The following is a 22,295-nucleotide window of genomic DNA, read 5'->3' on the forward strand; positions in this document are numbered from 1 at the left end:
CAAGCTCACTCTTCTAAACAAGTGTTTTTACGTGTTAGTCAAGGATACACTACCAGTCCCCAGAGTGCCATCCTGTCCTATCCTGTTGTTTGCCAATCATTTATCCCACTTCCTAAGTGCTTGGTCTCAGATTACCTCAGATCAGGTGGTCTTAAGCATAGTGGAACTGGGATACACCCTTCAGTTTGTTTCTGTTCTTTGACTGTTTGCTCATGTCCATTCCACGTTAGGTGTGCATGTGCTGCGTGCACAGTTGCTGGAGATTTTTCCCTCAGAGGTATGTCGGACCGGCTCTAGCACCGTCTTGTGCCACATGCTCATGTTGTTATGCTCATACAAAACACGGGATCTTTATAGAGGAAGGTAAATACGCACAGCATTTATTGAGAATACCACAGTTAGCTTGGTCAGCTGGTGCCTGGAGCCAGCCCTGCAAGCAATTTACTTACCAACTTTCTTTCCAAAGTCTCATACACATAAAGACAAAGAAAAGATCCATGCGCTGGTCGTTAGAAGAGCTTTGGCTTTTTACCTGGATCGGACATTTAGGTCAACGTTGCAGCTGTTCACCGTGATTGCAGACAGAATGAAGGGCAATTCTGCGTCCTCCCAAAGAATCTATTCTTGGATTTCAGTTTGTATTTGTTCATGCTACCACTTGGCTAACATGACTCCCCTGAGCAGGGTATTAGCCTATGCAACCAGGTCTCATGAAATTTTTGCAGCTTTTCACACTCACATGCCCATCTCGGACATTTGCAAGGCGGCAACTTGGTCAACAGTCCCTACTTTTGACTCATACTAGGCCATCTCCCCTGAATGTAGAGACGATGCCAGATTTGACTGTGTGGTCCTCCAGTCCCTGTTCAGGTAGACTCTGAGCCCTCCTCCAGAACGAACTGCTTGTAAGTCACCTACAGTGGAATGGATCTGTGCAATCACTCAGGTTACTAACCTTTCTGTAACTATTTTTCCTAAGATATGTTACACATGTCCTTTCCATGACCCACCCTCCTTCCCTCTTCTACTGGAGTCTATCCAGTAAGAAGGAACTGAGGGGATTGGGGTGGCTCCTCTCTTTACACCGGCGCCCATTGGTGAGAGGCAACAGGGGGCTCTTGCACCGTCCCGAAGGGTACCACTGGGGAAAAAAAATCTCTAACATCTGTGCATTGGATGTGCACACAGCTATAGTGGAATGGACACATGCAACACATATCAAAGAACAAAGGTCAGTAGCCATTTCTTACCCAGGAGGTGGAACAAGGTGACTGTTTAACAGCTCTGAACCAATGGTACTGTAGCATTGGATAGACAATAAAGAATGGATCCCATTGAAGCTATAGAAGGCATTTAAGGTCAATTCTCGTTACTCACTTTCATATTTAACTAATTTAAACTAGATTCAACACCTTAGGAAATATGCCTGGAAATGTTAGTGACCACAAATACATCAATATTGTCACTCATTCCAAAAACTGGCACCCTTTAAATAAACTAGAAAATATACAGTAAAATGATGAACTGGTTTAAAAAAGTGATTCAGGATGTAAGCTAATATTTTAACAATAAAAATATCAACCTGCCTACAATATCTTGCATTCAATAGTGCTTTTTGTTTTAAAAGATCCCAAAACACTTAAAAATTTTAACTATGTACATGGAACTATATTCTCCAGGGAATATGAAAGCATTGGCTTAACAGTGTACAGCAATGCAGTTTCGGACAGAAGGTGAGCAAGAATAGAGCTTCAAACAAATACTGCACTTGAGTCTAACTACTCAAGTTAGAATTTGAACAGGACATTGGGGTTACAAGCTCGACTGTATAGATTACTTGTCTGTCTAGGGAGCAAGTATGTAGTAAGCAGTGGGTGGACTTGTATTTGGTAATTTCATATGTTTCAATATTTTATGACATAAATACCAGAGCTGATAATGTCACACAGTATGGCTTTTAACTTCTGCCTTTTGAAGAAAGTACAGATTAAATTTGAGAATGACACTGTGGAGAGTATGTATTTAAGAGAACCATTATCATTTACAGTTTTATTGCTGGCTGAGATCATAAGTGATGTTCTGGGAATTCAGGTACGCTTTAAGACTTTAGTGGCTGTATTTGTAAGTTTGTAATTAAGTGTAAATCTCCATATTAAATGCTTGCATAGCCTATTGAGACTTGCAAAGGAGACTTGAGTTCTATTGGATAGCCTTCTTTGCTGCAACAGAAACTGACAATGTTAAGGAATAAGTTCTTGAGAATAGGATATTCTGCTCTTTTAATTACTTATTTTATTATTTGAATTGTTGACTTCTTTGTAATCTTATGCACAACTAAAATATCTTTGTTTTTACAAACAGAAGAAAATGGATGCAATTAAATTTTAAAGTTCTTTCCACCGCTGTGCCCTCCATAAATCCGCAATCATGCATACCCTGATACCTGACAGTGGGGCTCATAAAGGTTTTGTCCATTGTCAAGGAATCATTATCCAGTTGTTTTTAAAAGAGAGAGAGAGAGAGAGAGAGACTGACTGGAAGTCAGGATATTTCGGGGTTTTTTAGCTAATTGTTGTCTGTGTGATATTGGGCAAGTTACTTAACCTTTGTGCTTTTTCATTCTCCCTATCTGTAAAATGGGCATAATAGTATCTATTTCACAGAAGAGTTGGGAAGTTTTATGGATGTTTTTAAATGATTGTACTCAGTCCTTGAGAATTTACATGATAAAAAAAAATTCAGGAAATTCTTACTTAAAAATTCAGTTCTCACTATTCTCCCACAGAGGGCCACAGTCACTTTAACATTGACCCTACATTCATTGACGTGATACATCATTATATAAATACTACTAGCTGGAAATCTGTGCTGTCACACTGGTGTAAAGTCAAGTGTTTTAAAAAAATGGCTGAGAACTTAAAAATTGGATGGTAACAGACTGTGAAACCCAGTGATGAATGAACCTGATGATATTCTAAGCAAAAAGAGCTGTCAGCCATGCTTGTAGCAGTTTCTGTTGCTTCCCACTGACTCAACATTCTAGGCTTCAGAGTGCTGTTGGGAGTTTATAGTGAGTGTTGGGTGTGGCGTTGTGTGGGTGGTTGTGTTGATTTGTGTGTGAGTTGTTTTGTGCAGGGAGAGTTGTGTAGATCTGTGTAGGAGGTGAATGAGGGATGTGTGCTATGGTCAGGGGCATATGTGTTTGGGGTAATTGTGTATGCTGGTTGTAGTGTTGTGATGATTTGTGTCTGGGAGATTGTGCAGGGAGATTTGTGTTGATTTGTGAGGGTGGCAGTTGACAAAATAATCCACTCATTTGCGCAGTCTCCCTCATACATCCAATTAAATTGTTATATGCAAATTAGCTGTAGAATAAGGATAGAGAAAGTCTCTCCGGGGCACTTTTTTCAGGTTACAGGCCTACTTCTGCACCTCTATGAGTAGAGCCCCATGGTTCGTCTCTGGTTTAGACTGCACCAACAGGCTACAGAACCTCCTGTTTACCACCTGTATTTACTTACAGCAGGTCCAGCTGGTTTTGGCCCTTGTGATGGGATCCTCTCCAGGACCTGTGACCCAAGCTGGTAAAAGCAGTGACAGAAAACAGCTTGTTCGAAATAAATTATGATTTATCCATCCATAGGAACATCACAAGTAGAAAGAAAAGGGTTAAAAGTAAAAAGAATCTTTATGCCTCTTAACCTTATCCTTTCCTTGCCCATTTAGTCAAGTTCCACTTATCCCAGTCACCTCTGCTGTGTCTGAGGTTCAGCCTGCATCTCTGTAGACCCTCTCTCTGAATTCACAGGCTGTCTTTTAACCATTTCAGAGTTCTCAGAAGCTGGTTCATACTGGTTTGTGAGTTTCTCCAGAGGGGATCAGAGATAATTTTCCAGCCTTGGATTTCCTGTATTGTCCGTTTGAGCACAAAGCAATTAGAGTTCTCTAGAGTCATTAGCTTTGTTTGCAGGAACCAAGTTAACTGACTTTATACTTAACAAGCAAACCATCAAACATCAAACCCACAGATTATATAAATTATATAAATAAATAACAGAGAGACCTCTAAGAAGGCTCTTAAATATCTGCCACAAAAGCCAAATTTGTATTTGCCCAATGCTGTTACAGCTTAGTGAGGGCCTAGGCAGAGTTAAGGTGGTTATGAAACCGCATGGGAACTTTAACTGAGAAGTTCCTTTAGTTTTGAAGGGAGTGCTGCATTTGAACTCAAAGCAATTTTTCCTCTCCTAGTCTAGATGAGCTGTGTTGCTGTACCTGGATGGCACTGAAGTGTGTGACACAGCAGTTGAAAAATAGGTTTTAGGCAGTGTCCCCTCCCCCACCCGCACCATTTTAGACCACATTACACAAGACAAAAGGGTGGGGGTGATAGAGGAGATCTTTCTATATCGTTGAGACTGGCATAAGAAAACTCAAACTGGAAACAGTAGATTTTTATGGAGGTAGTGTCCCAGAGCTGTTTCAGCTGCATTATCTTTAAATACATGTAGGGGAAAAACAAGGAAATTGAAACAAAAAGGCATTAAGTTTCAAAAAGTATTTGAGATGTGCTAGAAACCAAATATATATTAAATACAATCTTTTTTTATATACTTTTAATGAATGAACTATTGAATATTTACTACCCATCTGAAATTCTCTGTATTCTTTTGGTAGGAAAGACATGTTAAATCATGAGGACAATTGCATTGAAAAGAATAACAAATTCATAGGTCTGGAAGGGGTCTTGAGAGGTCATCTAATCCAGCCCTTTATGCTGACTCAGGGCCAAGTATACCTAGACCATCCCTGATAGGTATTCGTCTAATCCAGAGGTTCTCAAACTGTGGTCCGTGGACCACCAGTGGTCCGCGAGCTCCATTCAGGTGGTCCACGGATAGTTCCCTCTAAGGTGTGTGCCTGGGTGGCCGCACATGAGAGAATGAAGGGCCACCCACCTAATTAGTGGAGCCGTGCAAGTGTGGCTGCGCTAATTAGGTGCAATGACCCTGGAGAAGACGCACATGTAAGGTGAGGTGGTGGCCTTGGGAGGAATAAGGGGTAGGTGGAAGGGGGCAGTGTGGTGCGAAGAGGGGGTGGAGGGAATTTGGGATGTGCAGGGCTGCGGCGACCAGAGAAAGAGGCGACTTTCCCCAGCTCTAGGACTGCGGCTGCCAGGAGAGACGGCCCCCTTTCCCAGCCTCAGCTCTGTGGCTGTTGTCATGGGGATATACCCCCCTCCTTCCCAGCCCCAGCTCAAGGGCTGCCACGGAGGGGGAGAGAGGGCACATTCATCCCATTAGAAAAGTAGGACTATTGATATGAAAACATGAGTTGTGTGCTTTTATTTGCAGAACAAAAAAAGTTAAATTATTATTATTAAGGTTTTTTTAATATAGCGCTTTTATCCAAAGTGCTTTATAATAGTTAGCTACCAGTACAAACAACATTTGGAAAGATCATTAAGCAGTCCACCGAGACCCTCAGCAATTTTCAAGTGGTCCACGAAAAGAAAAGGTTGAGAACCACTGGTCTAATTTGTTCTTTAAAACCTCTAATGACGGGAATTCCACAACCTCCATTGGGAGCCTGTTCCAGTACTTAGTTATCCTTATAGTTAGAAAGTTTTTCTTAATACATAACCTAAATCTCCCTTGCTTCAGTGCAATTCCACAGTGATCCCTGGGTATTATAAATTACATTGTTTTCTTTTCCTCAATGTTGTTACCTTTTTTTTTTTTTTTAAACTACACTGGGATTGTGAAGCTGTTATGGCTTGCTGTCAGCATGCCACTCTCAGAAACTAATAATGATTAAATGTTCCTGTCATTATCCATATTGTAGCTGACTGGTAGCTGGTGTGACTATAAATAACCAATGACTAGATTGTGGCCCTAAAGCAAGCGGATGGTTCCTAAGCCCTCACCTTCCCAGGAACAGCCCTAAAGGCACTGTGACTCAGATGTCATACCTCTGACTAACAGTCTATCTCTGCATCTTCCTATCTCCTGGGAAGTAATAACATTCTTCTGGCCAACACAGTTGGTAAATTATTACTCTCCTGCACTGGATCTGCTCCAATGACAGTGAGTGGGGAATCTCCATTTAGTCCTCACTCAGCTGCTCCAGGGATGGTGTAAATGGGTGAATAGCCTTGCCTACACCTAGTGGCATGAACCTAAAGTCATGGTAGCCCACACTGGGTGTATATAAAAGTTGGATTCTTAATCCACTCTTATTCCCTTGAACAGGCACATAATCCAAGTCAGAATCTGATCCCAAAATTAACATAATGGGCATTATCTAGCTTCCATAGAAAAAGCTCTCAGTGATTTCAGTAGTTGCCAAATGCCTAGGTTAGCCAAATACATCAATTTTAAATGGCAGGAATACTTAGCAGAAGGTAGACTATGCTAATGTGTTACTTTGAAAATTCTTTTTCTTTATTTTTAAGGGAATTGAAGTGGCTGGCACATGACAAATCTCAGGACTGTAAATGAAGCCATCTGTGTTAATGCTGTCTTCACAACTATTTTTGGCATAGAAAACATAGAAAGGGAGAGAAATTTTACCGTACTGCGGCATGTTTCACACTGAATTTTAGTACATACACCTTGCTCATAAACTGGATATTTCATACTGTTGTCCTCTGTGTCCATGCCGTTAGGCTTCAGGAAAACACACTCTTCTGTAAAATACATCTTTGTCAAAGTGATTCCTTCATCTCCATTTATAGGTTTCACCAACCTTTATAAGCCTTAGGCTGCTCAGTCCCTATAAGTGGGTTTCCACAGCTGCCAGGAATGTAAGAGGACTTGGCAAAGAACTTACATAGTCATGAATCTGACTGACTGGTATCATTTTAACAAGAAAACATTAAGGACTGTTATGACCTACAAATTTTCAATATTACTGAAAAAACCTATAAACTACAAATTGTGTGTATGCTGAGCAGTGGGGGTATGAAATAAAATTAATCACCCAGGAATGTTTTGTGTGTGTGTGTGTGAGAGAGAGAGAGAATTCTGAAATGTCATAATGAATGGAAGATTTGTGTTTGGTGGGTTCTTTGTGCTGGGAATGGGTGGTTTATAGATTGGCTTATCTTCCCTACCATTCTGCCAGTGTTGCCTTTTTATTTAATTTTTTTTTATTGTGTCATATTGTGGTAGGCATCCAAAGGCCCTTGGGAACCTTACTCACAATAATACTGGTTCATACTACATCTGAGAGAGCCTCTTGAGGTTATTCTATCTCATGTAAATCACTGGACCACCACTGTTTTCCATTGATTTGATTTGTAATACTGTAATAGCTTACTGCTTGATTATTACGTCCAGGAAGACATTCTAGAAGCCAAGGGAAATGATTATGATGAAGAACTAAGGAAAAGTAAATAAAAACATTTTATATTCCATTTATAAATACACTTCACAGTGCTTCTTTCTCAAATTGCCATCCTAGACTTCATAGTCAACTTTAACTGCAATGATTTGTGCTTGTGTAAGACTTCTAATTCTGTTGCCTTACCCTTTATACACTGACACAAGAGGAATTTGCTGCTTTTTTATAAATAAATTGGGGCCAAAGAGTAAATTCACCCTTTTTTTTATATTCATGCCGGCTCAGCTTTAGGGGATTTGAGTGATGTAAGTGTATTGTACTGGGCCCCACAACTAGTACAACAGAAAAAATAATCTTCAAAGTGAATATTTTAGTGCTTCATGCAAAGCACACTGCTCAATGTCTGGGGAAAAAAATAAAGCTGCTCTTACATTTGTGAACCACAGTCCATTGTTGTACATGTTTTCTAAGCTCCAATATAAATCTTAAATGTATAACAAGTAGACAGTACTGACGCCCACACCCTTGAAAAAAATGAAGTCTTATTCCTGATTATAATGAGCATGTTGTATCTGTTCATGGGATTAAATCCTTGAAAGAAAGGAAGGTACATAAAATCAGATTTCTAAAGGTTAAGTAGAGTTCATTGCATTTATTTCATAATATTTCAGTATGAAACTCTAGTCTTCAAGGAAGTAGATGCATGAAAACCAATTAGGAAGTTCTCTAATAGCATAAAGACTGACACCTCCTTTTAAATTTAGTTTTATCATCACATTATTGGGTAGACAATGAGTTCCATTGTCTCTTGTCAATTATCAGTGGGGATATGTTTGAATAGGCTCTATGTTTGTTTTTACTTCTTATCTGGAATTGATGCTAAGGCTTCAGATGGACAGGAGGAGTAAATTGTCTCCCAGGATTCAGTCACCTAGGGTAGGGGCCCTTGGGGAGGATTAGAAAGACATTGAAGTTCCTCTCACAATGTTTCCTCTAAATGAGTTCTCCTAAGCAGCACCTTACTGGTGGCATTTTGCTAGGATCTCTCCAGTTTGTCTGCTTTTGTTACCTCACTTTAAGGAGGTTCTACAACGCACAGGGACCCAGCAGAAAATTAATTCAACCTATGCTGTATTAATTTTCCTGTAGAATCCCAATGGGGCTGGAAGAGGGGGGAATGATGCATGTTCTTCTTATCTCTGCTTTGAGCCTTCTCCTTCCCCAATTTCTACATGCAGATGCCACCCCCCCTCAGTGCATGGATTTCAGGGGGATGATTGAGTCTAGATATGAAGGTAAAGTATCTGGCTCAATGCATGACTCAACTGTCATGTGTCATGTGATAGTGGAAGAGTATTCTTGGCAATTGCCGTGCCTCAGGTTTCCTATCAGAAAAATGATGCTCCCTACCTTCCTCACAGCACTATTTTGAGAGTAACCCAATAATGGTTGTAAAGCATTTTGAGAATCTTAGGTAGAAGCTACCATAGAATTACAAAATGTTATGAATCATCATTATTTTTCTATTTAAAGTGTGAAACATGACAAAAACATGACAAAAACAAAGGAACTGCCATTAAGTATATGTCAATCTAAAGAACTTTGTCTTCTTGGATTTAATGAAACATGTGAAAAGTGTGCTAGTGTAAAAGAATATGGGGAGACCTAAATTGTTCAGACAAGAACATAGGGAATGCAAAGGAGGGTGAGCCAACTTAATATGTACATAGTTTTAAAAGTAACTGAGAAGCAACATTTAATTTCATAGGTTAAAATAAGGGACTGTTACAGAAATAAAACAATGTTTTGTATAAAGAAAAAGCAGCTGGTACTAGTTGTTTGTGAAAAGAACAAGCTACTGGTATGTAAGTGGGTTGGAAATGTGGTGCATTAAATTCATGTAGAGGATTGCATCTTTACGCAGTCCATAAAAGGAAACTAGAAAATGGAAATGTTTTGGCATTGAGCATAAAGAATGTTTGCCTAAGGGTTATATATACCAGCTAACAATATTTCGGCGAGAGCATAAAAAGGCTAAGGTGGTTGACAAAGAAAAATGGCAGAACCAGGATATTTCCAATGTATTATGTGAGAAAATCTAATGAAGTATCATAATTAAAATTAGCATGTAAGTCTTTTTGTTGTGCCCAGTTCCTTTTTTACATGGAGGGGAGGAAAAATAGGTATGCTCTATATAAGAGAATTCCCAGTCTCCTTACGTCTGAGTTGTCCTACAGTAATACAGGTCAGCAGAAATATAGGGTATTTTTTCAAATATATTTTTGTTGTTACATGACCATTTAGTTTTCTGTGTGTAGTTAGCCATAACCTACAACAGTTATTTGATCTTTTTGAGGATAGAATCCTCTCCTGATCCCCCAACTTGTGAAGATTTAAGATGCTTTCTTTGTCAAAGTTTGTTATGAAAGCAATAGAAGCGGGTGGGAATGCAACAACTTCCAGCATATCGGAGTTGGCAGCTCCCAGACCTTTATTAAAAGATTGCTTGTTGATATATAGCGAGCTCAGTGCTGGCAGGGTGATGGGATAGATAACTGTTGGTCTTTTCCATCTCTAACGTGTCTGATTTTGATGGCAATCATTTCAGTCAAGAAATGGGATATTCACCATAAGGGGCTATCCCTGCGTATAAAATGAAAATGTGAACCAGAACCACCTAGTAGATCCAGGCCTTGTTTTAACTATTTTTCTGTTGCCATTTATGCCACCATGCTATGCCTCTCTATACTAAAAGGTGTTTCTATGATCTGGCCTTTGATATTAAAAATGTAATATCCTTAAACATTTCCTATTAACTTATTTTTCTTCCTTTCAAAAGTTTGCATCAAAATGTTTAAAAATTATTTACGAATTAGGACAGTGATATGTCAGTACAGTGGCAGATGCCTATGATTTTTTGCTTATGTATATATTTTCATATGTATATCGTGATAGTTTTGTTACACCTTGATAATATTTTAAAAATAACAATGCAAATATGTGTACAGGCTCCTAAAAATAGTAGTTCATTCTTTGATATATTAAGATACAGTGCCTTGGGATAATAAGACTTGGAAATTTAACTCATGTCACTTCTGTAAAGGCTGACTGGATGTCATAGGATTAAGGGTTTTCACTAGATTTGACTATGCAGGTACCATATGCCTCATGTTTTCAACACTTAATATTTTGAGTGTTGAAAAACATAATATATGCCAGGCAGTTGAATCATCCTGTCTCCCCCTTGGCAGAGATGGTACAGGGGACATGATCTTGGTCAGTTAATGGAACAATATAGTCGAACTGCAAAGCCCTTTTTTCCCATTTAAATATCAGTGGAAGATACATTATAGTTATTGAAGGAAAGATTAAAGAAAAAGTTTATATGTGGCACAATAAAGCTGTATCATTTAAGCTGTTGTATCTTAGTTGAAGGCGGTGTTGCTTTCATGATATCCGTATAGGCTTGCTAAATCCAATAAGAGAAAGTGAAAATCATAGATTCATAGATTCTAGGACTGGAAGGGACCTCGAGAGGTCATCGAGTCCAGTCCCCTGCCCGCATGGCAGGACCAAATACTGTCTAGACCATCCCTGATAGACATTTATCTAACCTACTCTAAAATATCTCCAGAGATGGAGATTCCACAACCTCCCTAGGCAGTTTATTCCAGTGTTTAACCACCCTGAATAAAGTCATGCTAGACTTCTTACCCAGGTTACTGTTCTGTTCTTCAAAGTATTACTAAGGAAAGTTTTTGGCATAAGCTGGGACAGAAAATTGAAACCTGAATACTATTTTAAACGGATAGGGTTAAAGGCCTTTCTTTTACACCAGCACACTTGTTCTTTTATTTGATACTTGAACTCTGAAAATGTTCTGTGACTTTCTAGGGAGAAGGAGGAGCAGCTGACTCGGGTGACAGAGGTACAGAGGCTGCAGGCCCAGCAGGCAGATGCTGCCCTGGAGGAGTTTAAGCGGCAGGTGGAGCTGAACTCAGAAAAAGTCTATGCTGAAATGAAACAGCAGGTGAGAAGGTCACAATGCCAGCCTTTCTGAAACGCTGTCTCAGTAGGATAGCATATTCTGATCTTCTAATGCCAGAAACATGTTTCACTTGATAGTGCTACATCAAAATCTTTCACAATGTAGTGACTTTGCTAGCAAGTCAGAGGGGGCTGTTAGCAGTTGATTCATCTTTATAAGAAAGCCAGAATTGTCATTGTTACACAGCTATCTACAGTCGTATTACTGATTAGAGCTTTTCCAGGATTCAGAGTAAAATGTGTTCGTTTATATACTTTTATGGAACAAGTATCAGAGGGGTAGCCGTGTTAGTCTGAATCTGTAAAAAGCAAGAGAGGGTCCTGTGGCACCTTTAAGACTAACAGAAGTAGTTAGGACCCTCTGTTGCTTTTTATGGTACAGTGTCTATACTTTCCCACTTTTTCAACTTTGTCTCTCTGGCTATTCTTTTAGGGACATGTCATTCTCCTATTAATGGGAATTTTGCAATAGTTTCAATGAGAACAGAGCCAGGCTCATTCTAATGATGGTCACTGATGAGCAGATGACAACAAAAGCCTTTTTCCCACTTGAAAATTACTATTAACGATCATTTATTTACATACTACTTCGTGTGATAGTCATTTTACAGAACAAACTAGATTAATGTATTGGCCTGAAGGAGCATAGAGATATCACACGAGTGAGAATAATGAACAGTAGAGTGGGAAGGGATGAGAAATAAAGGGAGATGCAGGTACATGGAGTGGCCTACTAATGTCATAAAAATGCTTATGGTATCTCAGTCTAGTGAATTGACCTGATTCATTCTGCCTTGCCAACTTGCCTCTTTAATGGGAAAATCCAGTTGTTTCTTATTACAGGATGATGTAGCATGAGACTTGCAATGGATTTAAGGGGCAACTGGTGGTAAAGCACCTTGGTGAACACTTCTATAAAATAGAGATTGTTTCAGTTCTGAGGCTTTCCTCTTGCATTGGAGAGCAATAGAAATAGTGGAAGATGTGATCTTGTTGCAGTTGCCACTTCTAGCCATCAATAGATATCTGTAAAATATTATTTGTGCTTCAGAATTGTTTGGGATGAAAGGAGCTATATGAATGTATGATACTATAAGAATCAACATTTTACAACTTCTTAAAGGGATCGCTTCTGCATAATCCATGTACAGCATAGAGAGAGTCTTATGTGATAAGATTTTTTGTTTACTGTTTTGTTTCAGTATGAAATTGATTTGGTAAAATGATGGAAAAAGAGTAAAAATGATATAAATATTTACCGGTAACTGAAATGAAATATAGCATAAACATAATTGAGATAAATACTATACAGATATATACGTCTTATTCAGAAATCATTAACTTTTTAATTCATATTAGTGGTGTAATACGAACCAAATATTGGTGAGAAACAAAGCAGTAGTGCTAGAAATTTGATTGCTTATTTTGTTGAAAAGAATGAAAACCTTTCAACTTTGCATGCAGTCTATATTTTTAACAATTGTTTTTGTTGTTGTGAAATGCTGGTTTTGCTTCTTTCATAATCTTCAGTATAAAAGCAGCAGAGCTGTAAGGCATCTTCTGTTTTAAAAGTCTTGTACAGAGAGCAGATAATGGAATTTTGAAATAAAAAAGCGGAGTCTGTTTTGAAAAGGCAACTTTTATTTTGCAAACTAGACCCATCAGGGCAATAAAACAGGCCCTAAAATTTCAAAGTCATTGTCCTACATTTTTCTCTAATCTGAATCTCTCCATTTTTACTTAAATTACTACATTTTACTTCTGCTCCAAGTGAGAAATATATTTTTAATTCTTATTGAAGATATGGTTTCATTGAGCCAGAAAGATTGGGCTCATGATTTAATTATTTTCAAGAAAAAGTTTGCGCAAAATAATCCTGAAAATACATTCATCATGAAGTGTGTGGTTTTTTTTAAATTTCCTTAAAAAGGAAACAAAAATCTGAAATGCTCCAGGAAATTTAAAAATACATTTCATTGAATTCCATAAAACTGCTATGTATTTTTTTCATTTTCTATGTGCTGAATACCATTCCATTTGTATGTTAAATACAGAGAGAGAAAATGTATTTAAGATAACAAAACTGTTCTTTCTTTCGGTTTCATTCACTGATGCCTCAGTCCAGGTTCGTAATACCTTCAGCTTCATCCAAAGTATTGTTGTGAAGGCCAAGATTATAATAGGGTTCAAAAAAGAACTAGATAAATTCATGGAGGATAGGTCCATCATTGGTTATTAGGATTGGCAGAGATGCAAAACCATGCCTTGAAGTGTCCCTAGCCTTTGTTTGCCAGAAGCTGGGAATGGGTGACGGGGATGGATCACTTGATGATTACCTGTTCTGGTCGTTCCCTCTGACGCACCTGGAACTGGCCACTGTGAAGATAGGATAGTGGGCTGGATAGACCATTGGTCTGACCCAGTATGGCCGTTCTTATATTCTTATTGAATTGTGGTGAGAGACTGCCTTATGACAATGTCAAGCAGTGGTTTGTGTGGTCTTACTGAATGGAAATGGTGGATAGTGCTCAATAATTGACTGTTTTTGTTCATAAACAAATATCATGGTGTGAAACAATGGCGGAGAAAGAAATATAGACGCTATCTAAGACAGTAAAATATTTGTGATTTAATTTAATTCACCAAAGAGATAAAATGTTAATGGCCAAATTGTCAAAGGAGCTTTCTGAATGGCACTGCAAAACCCTACATTCATGTAGGCAAATAGTCCCACCTGCATGCATTTACCCTCTATTTTCTGCAGTTGCTAGTTTTAAAATGAGTAGTTTAGGATGCTTCATTGAAAATTTGACTGAATATCCTCTTTGCTATAGCAGGCTGCCCTAGTTATTATCATCATTGTGATCTTCTCTTTCTTTTTATTTGTATTACGGTTTCGCCCAGAGAGCTGAAAGAGAATTGGGGCTCTCTGTATTAGGAGTTGAACAAATAGATAGGAAAACACTGCCTTGTCCTGAGGAGCTTACAGTTTGGGGCATGCAGATAATGGCTTCTGTTCAGTATTGAACTGATTTTCTTGGCAAAGAAAGAACAACTCAAAGACCAAATCCTTTTAATTCCCTGCCTTAGATAACTGCATTTGACGTATAGCTTAGGAAGTGTCATTAGTCTAGTGCTAGCTACTGCTGTTTCACTGTAATAATGCTGTCAGTGTAGACCTATTCTGGAGGAAGTTCTCCTCACCTGAGACAGACTCACCACAAGATGGAACTTTGGGGATAGAGTGAGAAAAAAATGGAAGAATTCCTTGTCTGTGGTACATAAAACCACCACCACCTAAGGCAGTGGTTCTCAAACTTTTGTGCTGGTGACCCTTTTCACATAGCAAGCCTCCGAGTGCGACCCCCCCCCTCTATAAAATAAAAACACTTTTTATATATTTAACACCATTATAAATGTTGGAGGCTAAGCGGGGTTTGGGGTGGAGGCTGACAGCTTAGACCCTCCATGTAATAACCTTGCGACCCCCTGAGGGGTCCTGACCCCCAGTTTGAGAACCCCTGACCTAAGGCATTATCCACCTGATGTGCAAGACATTAGCAAGGTTGTTAAATTACATAATGATGAGAGAAATCCATCACAAGTGAGGAACTGCAAAACAAATGCTTACACTACATTCTTTATTTGGCTCATCACTGTGCTTTGTTATTACAGGAGTTCCAGTGCAGTATGAGATGTGATTTACTATGTGCTGTTGTACTTAGGCCTGGGAAAATGAGCTAAGCAATAGTTAGCCATAATTTTTAATCTTCATGCTCTTATTGGTTTGTATCAGTCTTTGTTTAATTTTTGTGTGTTTTGCATACTGACTTGGATTGTTGTTTCCATCATTGGGATATTATATTTTAGTTTCATAAACACTCAACACGCTAAGGTTAAGCAATGAAAAATTGTAATAGTGAAACACTGTGTAAAATGATACGCTAATTTAAAGAAATTTGTTCATAGCTGAGAATTTCTTTTTTTAACATAAGAATGGCCACACTGGGTCAGATCAAAGGTCCATCTAGCCCAGTATCCTGTCTTCTGACAGCGGCCAATGCCAGGTGCCCCAGAGGGAATGAACAAAACAGGTAATCATCAAGTGATCCATCCCCTGTCGCCCATTCCCAGCTTCTGGTAAACGGAGGCTAGGGACACATCCCTGCCCATCCTGGCTAATAGCCATTGATGGACCTATCCTTCATGAATTTATCTAATTCTTTTTTGAACTAGATATGCAGTAGATGTTCACATTTTTATTGTTTGAACTAACCAACTGTTAAACATTTTGTCTGTATGTATATTTCAGATATTATTGATTTAAGGCAGAATTCTGACTAGTTTTACGGCATGAGTAGTCTGTGACTTCAGTAAGTAGTAAGGTACTATTCAATGAATAAGAGCATCAGAATATGGTCCTTAATGTTAAAACTTAAACGTACTGAGGCAAATTATGCACTCAGTAAAACCAATGTAAATCTGGACTGACTCCCTCGAAACTAGACTGTAGGAACCATTTGGGGCAAACAGGGTGGGCGAAGAGGGAGGTTGTGCTACCCACCTTTTACTCCCATTGATTTTGTGAGAACTGTAGGTTATTAACACCTATTGATATCAGGCCCACAACGAACAAATAGATACATTAAGAGCTGATAAGTATTACCTTACATGGAGGTAGTCCTATTGTTGTTGACTATTATAAAATTTTTGTATTATGCAAATTATTTGATATATGAGAGCTGTGCTGTGCTTGTCTGAGTAAATGTCTATGTAGTGATTTAGGAGAAGATTTTTGATAGAGGATTTTTTTTTTTTTTAGAATTTACACTGTTGTTAATATAACGGGCATTCCATTAATGTGTGGTCTAACCTTATTTTGCTCACAGTACAACAGAAAGACGTCTCCATCTGGACATCATTTATTAACACTTGATCCATATGATTGTTGTGGTAAAACTTGACATTTTTGGGAGAATCAGCACTTTGGCAACTCTTTGATTGAAGCAAATTTCCAGCCATCTAACTAGCTCCCTCCCTGCCCCCAATGCTGCCCATTTGATTTTGAAATGCTTAATTAGGCACAGTAGAATGTCTGTTTATTTCTTGTACTTTATTGGAAAGAATTAGATTGGTAATACAATTTTGCCTTGAAATACCATGACAATTTCTGGTTTAATGCTGAAATTTTCAGTGCTTTTTTTTAAATTGATGATTGTGGGGGGGAAAATATCCCTAACACAAGTGCCCATTTACCATTGGTGATTTGTCTGTGAAGGACTGAAATGAATTGAAGTGAAAGTAGCAAAGTATATGGGCATATTTCAAAGGATCATGTCATTACTTAGAAAGTAGTCTCTAATGGCAGAAAAAATTAGAATATTTTTGAGAGTTTTGGTGGAGAGCATTAAATGGATGTTGCATCTACTAAGAATTATCTTCTTTGGATTTACTGTTTAATGAGAGCTTCATCGTGCCAAGCCTTTTGTGACCATATAGAGGCGTAGAAGCAAGTAAGAATCCCCTTTCCCTTGCATGGCCACTTAAGGTCTGCCTGTATTGCAACTCTAGGGGGGAGAACAAAGGGCTGTGTGCCAAATGCTTCCCTTCAGAGCAGAGAGGGAACAGGCAATAGATGGAGCAATGATTTCTCCTATGCAAGCTTCAGCCAGTGGATCTGACTGGCCACTTGGAGAGGATTATGGTGCACCCCACAAAGGGGTGTCACAAATTACTCTCCAGTCTCTTGGGTATATGTTCGCCTGCGCAACCCCTGGCAGCAAGCCTCCCACCCCAGGTCGACAGACTTGGCTTACGGAGTTTGAGCTACCTCTTTAAAAATAGCTATGTAGATGGCACTTTGAAGTTGCATCTTGGGCTGGAACTTGGGCTTTGTAGACTACCCCCTTCCTTAGGCTTCAGAGCCAGCATGGTCTACACAGCTATTTGTAGTGCGGTAGTGTGATCCTGAGTCTGTCAACCCTGGCTGGGAGGCTTGCTGCTGCTGTCTGGTATCTCTGAAACACAGTGCCTCCTCTTATTCTGAGGTGCTCAAGTAGCCCAGTTAGTTTACCCCTGGGTTTCTAACATAGCGCTGTGGGATTAATTATACCAAAAATACTCAAGTTGACTAATTCTTTTGCTTTCAGTGGGGCACCTTTCAGAGTAAGGTACTGTACTACCCAATGTGACAAGTGTGGCAGAATTGGGCCCTATATGTTCATCCTAAACGTAAATGGAAAACTCAGATGTCAATTGTGCATTCCTTCTTGACAGAGCAAATCAGTTTATGCTTTGCCTTTATTAAGCATATAGCACAATTTTCTGTATTAACGAGTATTTCAAGGCTATTGTTTTTCTGCTAAGACATGTCAAACCATGTTGTAAATGTTGATAGCATGTGGCAGTCATGCCTTCTAAACTTCTAAGTTATCAAGCAGTTCAGAATATAGGGATTGTTCCTGAGCGGTACTGAACTCTTCAAACTCTCATTGACTTCAGTGAGGCTTGCAGGTTATGAACCTCTTGGGGTCAAGTTCATAAAGAGCAAATGATAATGTAAGAGATTGTAGGAAACTATGCTACAGTGACTAAGCTTCAAGTAGTACTTCAGAGAAACAATACTGAAGCTCTCTTTTCACCCGTCCTTTCTCATTTCCCCTCCACACATGCACCCAATTCTCAAATAAGCTACATATGTTCTTCCAAAGACAAAGTGATATAATATTGGAGCAAATGCCATTGCTTTCTCCTAGTTGGATAGAGCATAGAATGACCTACTGACATCATAAAATGGAATCTTTAGTAACTATAGTAACACTGGACTCTGAACTGCACTGCAAATATTAAACTTCTGAAATCCTCTTTTCATTGTAATGTTAATTAAGGAAGTAACAAATGGAGTGGGGTCTGGCATTATCAGTTAGTATCATTGATATTTGGTTTATTTATTCATGTAATTTATGACTTTGAGATATCACTTGCCATCTGCTTCTTATTTTTCAATAAGCTCATGGTTATTAAGTCATCTGATGTCCATTAGATGGGTGACTGAAACAATTTCAACTTTAAGCTCAGTTTTGTTTTTTCCTGATCTAGGTGGCTGTCCTGTGACAAAACTTCATGTATTGGTGTTTATGTGGGTATAAATATAACTGATGTTTTCATACATGCTGCTTCGAGCATTAGCCAGTTGATTTTAATAGCATACACTGCATGCTGCATCAAAGACAAAGGGAGAAAAATCAGACTGGTTTATAGAAGTTTAGATTAAAAACACTGTATACACATCACTCACAAAAGAAAAGTATTTACAAAGCCAAATAGTAACTGCCAAAAAATGAATAAACAGAATATGTGACAATATTTTGGCTCTAGTATTTGTTGGGATTGGCAAATGAGAATCAGAAAACCTCATTGCACTTTATGGCCAATATGCATACTCTGTGCTAGAGATTAAATAACAGAAACATATTGTTTTATTTGTAGAGTTTATATAATATATTACTTTATTTGTATACATTTTCTGTGTCAATTTTTAGAACATTTTCATTATTAAAACGATTCTTTTAATATTTTGGACTTTATTTTGCTTTAGTTTTTCATTTTTGTAAAGTGTAGTTGGGGAAAAACTAAGGGGCCTCCCTTTCTTTGATGTATGAGATGGGGAAATAAAGGGCTACAAGGATGGGTCTAAACTGGATTGAGAGGAGAGAGAAGGTGATGATGGCAATGGAGGTCCCTCTTTTAAGGGCTTACTGGGGGGGGGGGGGGAGACAAGGAAGAGAGGCATTGCTGTTTGTGCTCCGCCTGCAGTTCGTCCCCTTCCTATATCTGGGAAAACAATCCTGGCCATGTATCTTTCTCTTTACTTGAGATAACTTTTAATTAAAATGGCTTCCCCACTGTTAGTGATCACTTTCCTCCTCCTTATCTGGCTTAGAAGTGGCATTTGAGCCCATTGGCAAATACATCTATTGGCACTCCTTTAGGCCAAATAAGAATTTTAGCTTGGGGTACAGAAATTCATTGTTTTTCTTCTTCTGGTATGGCCGATGGACTTGCAGCAGAAAGTGGATTCCTTATAGCTATATTCCCCTTCCCTCTTCTGCCCCCTTTAGGGAGGTACTGCTACTTAGGTTGGGAACTAGATCTAAAAGGAATTGGTGGGTAAGAAGTGAGGTGTCGTATTGTAGGTACATAAACCCTTGGAAATGTGACACAGAACTGATAGTTGTGCTTTTGATACAAAAGCCTTTGTTAACTAAGGCCAGGTCTACACTAACCCCCTAATTCGAACTAAGGTACGCAACTTCAGCTACGTGAATAACGTAGCTGAAGTTCGAAGTACCTTAGTTCGAACTTACCTCGGTCCACACGCGGCAGGCAGGCTCCCCCGTCGACTCCGCGGTACTCCTCTCGTCTAGCTGGAGTACCGCAGTCGACGGCGAGCACTTCCTGGTTCGACTTATCGCGTCCAGACAAGACGCGATAAGTCTAACCCAGAAGTTCGATCGCTCGCCGCCGAACTACCGGGTAAGTGTAGACCTACCCCAAATTATGAAATTGCTTCCTCGATACCATGTAGGGGAATCTGTGTGACTCATTATTCATACGCAATGACTGTTTTCGGAGAACCTGCTGCCAAATAATTCTCCTTTAAGGTTCTTTACTGATTTTAAGATAAATTTATTTTAAATGTATAGATTGTGCATCCAACTCAGAGCATTACTTCCACTAAATTTCAACAAGCAGTATATTTTAAAAAAATATATTTTTAGTCATGTATAAATAATATTCAGTTGATTTTTGTGGGATGTTACAACTATTGAATGAAAAATAAGACCTTGCATGCTAATCAGAAACAGGTGATATAGGTGATATATTTGTGTAACTAACTAATGATCCTCAATATACTGATATGTTCATTTCCTTACAAATGGGGATTTTTTTATTGACTTTTATCTTCAGGCCTTTGATTAGCCATCATCTATCAAAAATGTGTCAAAATGTGTTTGAAGCTATACATTTAAAAACTAAATATTCCCTTTGTTTACCTTGTAGATGGAAAAGGTGGAATCAGATCTAAGCAGATCAAAATCTCTCCGTGAAAAGCAGTCAAAAGAATTCTCTTGGCAGTTGGAAGAACTCAAACAAAGATATGAGCAACAGGTCAGTCTGCCATTTTTATTTGGTGAGACAAGGTGGGTGAGGTAATATTTTTTTATTGGACCAACAAAAGTTAGTCCAGTAAAAGATATTATCTCACCCACTTTGTCTCTCCAATATCCTGGGACCAACGCAGCTACATTTTTATTTGGTGGTATTTGTCTTTTCAGTGTAGTCAGTGTAGTCCGTTCCAGCATCCAGTCTAGTCTTGGTCTGACTCGCTCATTATGTTGGCATTCTTTCCTTTCTGTCAAAGCTGGCTACTCTGTTTGCAAAGCCATGCATTAAATACAAAAGCTCCTTGTTTTCTCTACATCTACTTTGCTATCTCTGGGCACTGACTATTTCCTAAAGGATTCCCTACAAAAATAAAAAATGCATTTATAAAAAATAAAATGGCTTGACTGCCCCTGTCTATTTTTTTCTCTTATTAAAAAATTAGATAATTTAGTTTTAGTCTATTCTTCTTTTTAATGTTTTAATTCATTTTTTGGCACAAACTATGTTTTTAGAAAAGATTCTTATTTAAGTGGTTTTGATAGATTATCATTTTAAAGATGTAATAAGCTTTTTCAGTGCTTAATTTTGATAGGCAGTTACAGTAGCTCTCTGGCTTGCAGGATGCAATAGCTTGCTTCTACTTATTGTAGGAAGCTTCTTATATTTCTGTTCCTTTCCCTTTCACAACTACTATGGCTCTTCAGTAACACTTTTTGGGGGCTGAAAGGATGAAGCCATCTTATGGGCTGCAGCAGCATTATTATCTTCTAAATAAAGACTTTTCTGATTTATAGCAATGATATGATAGCTCCATAAGCTGCATGTAATCCATTATCTAGATTTTTGGGCCAATACAAGTTTGTATTTCCGTGAGGGAAACCTAGATTCAGTTCCCTGCCCAGATTTGTGTCTCCAGGCTAGCATGAGCAGGAAGTATTGCAGAGGGAACACATTCAGCCCTCGGAAGTATGGGAAGAGACCACCCTGGCTTAACCAGGAGATCTTCAATGATCAAAAAAAAGTCCTACAAAAAGTGGAAACTAGGTCAAATTACAAAGGTTGAATATAAAGAACTAACACAAGTATGTAGGGACAAAATTGGAAAGGCCAAGGCACAAAACAAGATCAAACTAGCTAGAGACATAAAGGGTAACAAGAAAACATTTTACAAGTACATTAGAAGCAAGAGGAAGACCAAGGACAGGGTAGGCCCGTTACTCAATGGGGGGGTGGGAAATAATAACAGAAAATGTGGAAACGGCAGAGGTGCTTAATGACCTCTTTGTTTCGGTTTTCACCAAGAAGTTTGGTGGTGATCGGACGTCTAACATAGTGAATACCAGTGAAAATGAGGTGGGATCAGAAGAGGCTAAAATAGGGAAAGAACAAGTTAAAAATTACTTAGACAAATTAGATGTCTTCAAGTCACCAGGGCCTCATGAAATGCATCCTAGAATACTCAAGGAGCTGACTGAGGAGATATCTGAGCCATTAGCGATTATCTTTGAAAAGTCATGGAAGACTGGAGAGATTCCAGATGACTGGAAAAGGGCAAATATAAGCACAACCCGGGGAATTACAGACCAGTCAGCTTAACTTCTGTACCTAGAAAGATAATGGAGCAAATAATTTAGCAATCAACTTGCAAACATCTAGAAGATAATAAGGTGATAAGTGACAGCACAGATTTGTCAAAAACAAATAGTGTCAAACCAACTTGATAGCTTTCTTTGACA

At 38.7% G+C, this 22,295-nt stretch overlaps 1 protein-coding gene across 1 annotated transcript in view; it reads left to right on the plus strand.

Moving 5' to 3' along the window:
- CEP112 (centrosomal protein 112) overlaps positions 1–22,295 on the plus strand; it is a 303,594-nt gene that overhangs the window by 131,861 nt on the left and 149,438 nt on the right. The window contains exons 17-18 of the mRNA XM_065415534.1: positions 11,239–11,374; positions 20,455–20,562. Coding sequence (XP_065271606.1) covers positions 11,239–11,374; positions 20,455–20,562 — 244 coding nt within the window. The remainder of the gene's footprint in view (positions 1–11,238; positions 11,375–20,454; positions 20,563–22,295) is intronic.

This window comes from Emys orbicularis, chromosome 13, assembly GCF_028017835.1.
Source record: "Emys orbicularis isolate rEmyOrb1 chromosome 13, rEmyOrb1.hap1, whole genome shotgun sequence".
In the NCBI taxonomy this organism is placed as follows: Eukaryota; Metazoa; Chordata; order Testudines; family Emydidae; genus Emys; species Emys orbicularis.